Genomic DNA, 6,000 nt, shown 5'->3' with positions numbered 1-6,000 from the left:
TAGCCCTCAGCAGATGAACAATAAATGTATGTGACAAACTCCAAGATATCATTTCCCTTGCTCGTGTGAATAAAATTACATCACTGTGTTATACATCCTGACACCAACCTTCAATTTATAGAGAATGAGAGTGTCTATGTGTTGAAAAAAAGGTGCAACTCTTTGAGTGTTACAGGAAGATACGAGCAGAAGACTTCAGCTCAGAGGCCTTTATCTAATATTTATGAATCACATAGAGATACTTGGGGATATCATTTTTGGTCACAGAACTTTATTTTAAAACCAATTTTAAGTACCCAAGGATTAAAGTTCAAGAAACAAAAATAAGAGAACACAAACAGCTATAGTTGTCTATGTGCTGCTAATTCTAACTGCCAAAGAGGAATTCCACCATATGTCAAAGGAGTCTCTGGACTAGAGACAGGGTAAAGGGCCTTGCTGTTTATTGCTAGCTGTTGTGGAGGAACCCATCTGTGGCTTTCCCATTTAATGGGCCTCTTATCTTATCTATTAAAACATCCCTTTTCCTAGAGGAAAAGACTAATAATAAATATTTAAGTATAGTTATCTAATATACTCTCCTATCATCCCAGAAAGTCTTAGTAAATATAAAAGTGAACTACTTACTGCAGTAATTAGTACCTGTCAGTGGTGACTTCATAATGATTTGTTGAATGATGAATACCTTAAACTCTACCTCCATAATCACTCTACCATCTAAGAAACTTATGACATTAAGCCCCACTGCTGAGTAATTTAACTCAAAACAGGGCCAGCAGGAGAGCTAACCCATAAGATTTATGACATAAGCACTCAGGCACCCTAAAGTCTTTATCTGGGCCAACATAAGTTACCTAGTTACCAATACAAACTTTACCCCACAGCCTAGCTCTGGAAAAATCAGGAAAAGGGAGAGAGAGGAGAGGGAGAGATCAGCACCTATAACACACTGCATGCCACTCCTTTTTGTAGCTATTCCTAGCCAACACTTGGGAAAAACTTTATTTTGCAGCTTTTTTCACTTTTCCTTGATCATCTACTTTCTTAATGGCTGCTTGGATAGCCTCTTGGTCACCCAGGAACTGGTGAGGCCCAACAGCATGCAGGTTCTCATCCAGTTCCAGGAGAATGGGGACGCCAGTGGGAAGAGTAATGTTGATAATGTCTTCATCTGAGATACCTGCAGATTAAGAGAGGAAGGAACAAGGCATTAAAGGCAACCCTGGAGGTGGTTCTGTTTAAATCTAGTTCAATAGATTAGAAAGTGGTTGGTTTTCCAACACTGAGTGAACCTGGAATGCTCGGGCTAAATCCAGTTAAGAGGAACACTTTCTAGCTATTTGGGAAGCCCAATGAGGAGGAATCAGGACAGGATTCTAAGTCATGCCTTGTAAATCGGCCTCATTCTCCAACTGTCCCTTATCATCCCAACTGATAGGAGAGGAAGGTATGTGTGATGGACAAATTACCTTCAATTAGTTTTTACATAAGCTAAATTACATGTACTTCAACTTTGACCAGAAGAGTTGGAGTTGGATTAAGACTACAGTAGTAGCAGTGGTAGTGACAGTATTTTTATTATTATGACTACTTTTAACAAAAACAGCTAACATGTACGAGGTACATTCTACATGCCAAGTACTCTTCTAAACACTTTACATGCATTAACTCATTTAACCATTGCTGAAATCCTATGAGGTTACAAGTTATTATTTTTCCATGTAACAAGTTGTGGCACAGAGAGGTTAAGCAAACAACTGACGATCACTCAGACATAAGTAGCAGAGCCTGATTCAAACCCAGGCGTCTGTAACTACTGTACCAAGTAATGCCTTCAAGTTTTTCTGAGTTCAAAATGGGCAAAGAGAAGGAAGGAGAAAAGAGACAGAGTTAAGCAAATTAAAAGATAACTGAAACTATTCAAATTATCTATTTTAAAAACATACTTTTGTTACATAGACTTCTACATTTTAACCAAATGTTTCTGTTCTATATTAATAGAAAGTACTGAGGTGGAGCAAGTTCTGAGGAAGAGCGTGAAGGGTTGTCTTTACTTGGGAGGTGATGATGACAGAAAAAAGTTATTATCAGTTAGTTCTCAATGTACTTTGTCATTTTAATTAACCAATAGTCGTAGCAATAGCACCAGCCAAAAGTCACAGAACCATCGCACTGGATCTCAACCACTAGGGTTGTTCTTTATTAGCATTTCATTCTAGGCCCAGAAGAGCTACCTAAGAACTCTAATACACAAACTGTACATACTCAAACAGCTATGAAACCATGGACAGTACACTAGTATACTGCCCATCTCCTCTTCTGCCAGTCCCCTTCAATATACTAAGTTCTTTAACTTTAGGTAAGTGAATTTCTGGGCCTCCACATTCCCTCTGTCAAATTAAAAAAGGAATACACACTCTTCCTTTGCCATTACCAAGGATGTGGGGTAGTAGAAATGGAATTAGGAACATGAAAAAGTGTAGCACAGTGTTTCTTCATCCCTATTAGGCATTCTCTTCTAGATGGAAGATTTAAAGGGTAGACTACTAAAACACTCCTTTGCCCTGCCAAGTCCCTGTCCCCACACTGTATATAACCCTACAAAAGATTACTATCCCAAACTAAAGCTGCAAGGAACAAATCAGTTCAGACCAGACAGCCAGCTGCGTAGTGGGAGGATTCTGAGAGCCCTCTAGTTCCGTCAGGTCAGACCTGTCAGCTGGATGCACAACAGCTGCTACAGGCATCCCCTGGGGACAGCAGAGCAGAATCCACCAGCACGAGGTTTAGAGCCAGGTGACCACTGAGGCTTTAGAACCCAGAAGTTCTCACCCCAATTCTCTGAAGGTCCCTAGGCCTAACTCACTCAACAGCCAGTAACTGAGGGCCTACTATACCAGTATATATGCATAGTACTTGTGACCATGCCCAGGATTTGACCTCTAGTGAACTATTTCTTCATTTATAAAAGGAGGGAGGATAGCTTCTTCTAGCACCAAAGTTCCTCTATTTTATTCTGAATGGTTAAGAAAAGCAAAGGCACTTTAGAGGGAGGCATGAGAAACATTGGGACACTGACTAGTGTTTACATTCATCTATCACGCAAGGACCATGTTTTATCTGTACCCAGAGTATGTAAGCATATTTCTCATTGAATTGGAGAGAAGGATGGATTTTAAAGATTTCTTCAATTAATTAAATTTTCACTGCAAAAAAATTTGTTAGAAGACAACAGTTTAGTAAAAATGATCCTGTTTGACTAATGTTTTCCGGGAGAAATAGAAATTATGAGCATACACATCTATCAGCACCTCAGGTTCACTGCTTATAGATTGTGGGCCTTGACAACATTATCGACCATTAACCTTTACAAGTCATTTTTGGATCTAGGACTTTATTTTAAAACTAGAGGCCTGGTGCACGACATTTGTGCACTGGTGGGGGGGTGTCCCTCAGCCCGGCCTGTGCCCTTTCGCAGTCTGGGAGCCCCCGGAGGATGTCCGACTGGTGGCTTAGGTCGGCAGCTGGACAGCCTTAGCGCTGCCGCAGAGTTGGGCCACTGCGCTTGCCAGCCATCAGCCCGGCTTGTGGCTGAGTGGTGCTCCTCCTGTGGGAATGCACACACTGACTACCAGGGGGCATCTCCTGTGATCAGTGCGCATCATAGCGACCAGTCATTCTGCTGCTCCGTCAATTTGCATATTACCCTTTTATTATATAGGATTATTATATAGGATGACTAAGCTCCCACTTTTATTCAACTTTGTACTGGAGGTTTTAGCCAGGGCAACTACACAAGAAAAGGAAATAAAAGGCATCCAGATTGAAAAGAAAGAGATAAACTATCTCTATTTTCAGATGACACAATCCCACTAAAAAATAACTGAATCAATAAATGAGTTCAGCATGTTGCAAGAAATAAGATGAATATATAAAAATTATATTTCTATACAGTAGTGATGAGCAAATAAAAAATGAAATTAAAACAATTCCATTTACAATAGAAACAAAACAAATAACATACATAGGAATAAATTTAACCAAAGAAGTACAAAACTTTTACTCTGAACACTATAAAACATTGTTTTCCCCAAATTAACATACAGATTCAACAAAATCCCTATCAAAATTTCAGCTGACTTTTTTTTTGCAGAAATTGACAAAACTTCATGACCTTGAATTAGGCAATGGTTTCTTACATATGACACTAAAAACATAATAAAAAAAAAAAAACTAGATAAGCTGGGCATATAAAAATTGTGTTTGTGCTTCAAGCACACCATCAAAAAAGTGAAAAGATAATTCAGAATGGAAGAAAATCTTTGCAACTCATTTATCTGATGAGACTTATATCTAGAACTATTATTATATAGGATTATTATATAGGATGACTTATATACAGAACTATTACACTTCAATAATAAAGAGACAAACGGTCAAATTAAAAAATGGGCAAAAGATCTAAACAGACATATCTCTAAAAAAGATATACAAATGGCTAGTAGGCACATGAAAACATGTTCAACATGATTAGCCATCAGGAAAATGCAAATTAACACCACAATGAGATACCACTTCATATCCGCTATAATTTAAAAAATGTCAGATTACAAATAAGTGCTGGTGAGGATATAGAAAACTGGAATCCTAGTACACTGTAAAATTAAGCGTATAAAATGGACACTTTGGAAACAGTCTGGCAATTCCTCAAACAGTTAAGCATAGCGTTACCATGTGACCTAGCAATTTCACTCTTAGGTATATACCCAAGAGAAATGAAAACAGGTCCACACAAAAATTTGTACAGGAAGCTTCACAGCAGCATTATTCATGGTAGCCAAAAAGTGGAAACAGCTTAAGTGTCCATCAACTGATGCATGGATAAAACAAGTGTAATATATCCATACAGTGGAATATTATTTGGCAATAAAAAGGAACAACGCGCTAATAAGTGCTAAATACTGAGGAACCTTGAAATGTTATGCTAAGTGAAAGAAGTCACAAAAGACTACATATTGTACGATTCTATTTATGTGAAATGTCCAGATTAGGCAAATTTATAAATAGATTAGTGGATGCCTAGGACTAGAGGGAATGAGGGGACTGGTAAGTGACAACTAGGTGTAGGGTTTCTTTGGAGGGCAATGAAAATGTTCTAAAATCAACTGTGGTGATAGATGGACAACTCTGTGAATATACGGAAAGCCAATGAACTACATACTTTACACGAGTGAATTGTATAATACATGAATTATATCTCAATAAGGCCGTTAAAAATACTAAACAAATCCAGAGAAGTTATATAAAACTGCTCAAGTCGAAAAACTGTTATGGTAGTACAACTGAACCTGGTGGTGTGGTTTTTTTTTAATTCCCAAATCCTAGGACTTCGATTCTGGTCATCTGACTCATCAATGGATATTTCCACCACAGCATGAGGAGAGAGGAGAATGTTTGTGAGCATGTGCTGCCCTTGTGAAAGGCTGGGTGCTAACGATGCAGAGAGCAGAGCAAAGCGGACTTTTTGGACACCTCTGTCAATCCACTATGGAGTCACAGACAGCCATGACAGTTATATCAAGTACTATGTCAAGACTGAGGTGCGAGGGTGTAATGGGGTTTGTTCTCCTAATAAACCTGGCATTGTGGAAGGACTGCTTCCAGGGATGCTCCCTTACTCCAGTATTCTCATATTTTCAATACTAGGAAAGGATGTGAACACATTTGTCCAGTCCTCTTGAAATAGCTCACACACTGCCATCATGATGAGGTTTGGGGGTTACAGTCTGTGACCTTAGAAAAGGGTCCTTGTTTAACAGTGGCCTCAGATCTAACCAGATCTAGCAGGTCCTCTCTTTAATAGCACCACTCTCAAGCTCATGCCTACAGCTTAGGTGTGTGGGATCAAATCAAAGAAACAACTAAACAAAGGCCATGAGAACTATAATTTTTCATCTACAAAGGAAGGAGAGCTCAACAAAAATAGGAATGTTTCCAATA

At 38.8% G+C, this 6,000-nt stretch overlaps 1 protein-coding gene across 1 annotated transcript in view; it reads right to left on the bottom strand.

The window, feature by feature from the left end:
- Positions 1-251: 251 nt before the first annotated feature.
- The window catches only part of BPGM (bisphosphoglycerate mutase), a 28,254-nt gene continuing 22,505 nt past the window's right edge, over positions 252-6,000 (bottom strand). Inside the window, exon 3 of the mRNA XM_070423925.1 lies at positions 252-1,180. Coding sequence (XP_070280026.1) covers positions 1,002-1,180 — 179 coding nt within the window. The 3' untranslated portion in view covers positions 252-1,001. The remainder of the gene's footprint in view (positions 1,181-6,000) is intronic.

Source organism: Myotis yumanensis, unplaced genomic scaffold (assembly GCF_028538775.1).
Source record: "Myotis yumanensis isolate MYYU_CA2020_CCGP unplaced genomic scaffold, mMyoYum1.0.hap1 SCAF_9, whole genome shotgun sequence".
Taxonomy (NCBI): Eukaryota; Metazoa; Chordata; class Mammalia; order Chiroptera; family Vespertilionidae; genus Myotis; species Myotis yumanensis.
This window is presented reverse-complemented; position numbering and strand designations above follow the sequence as displayed.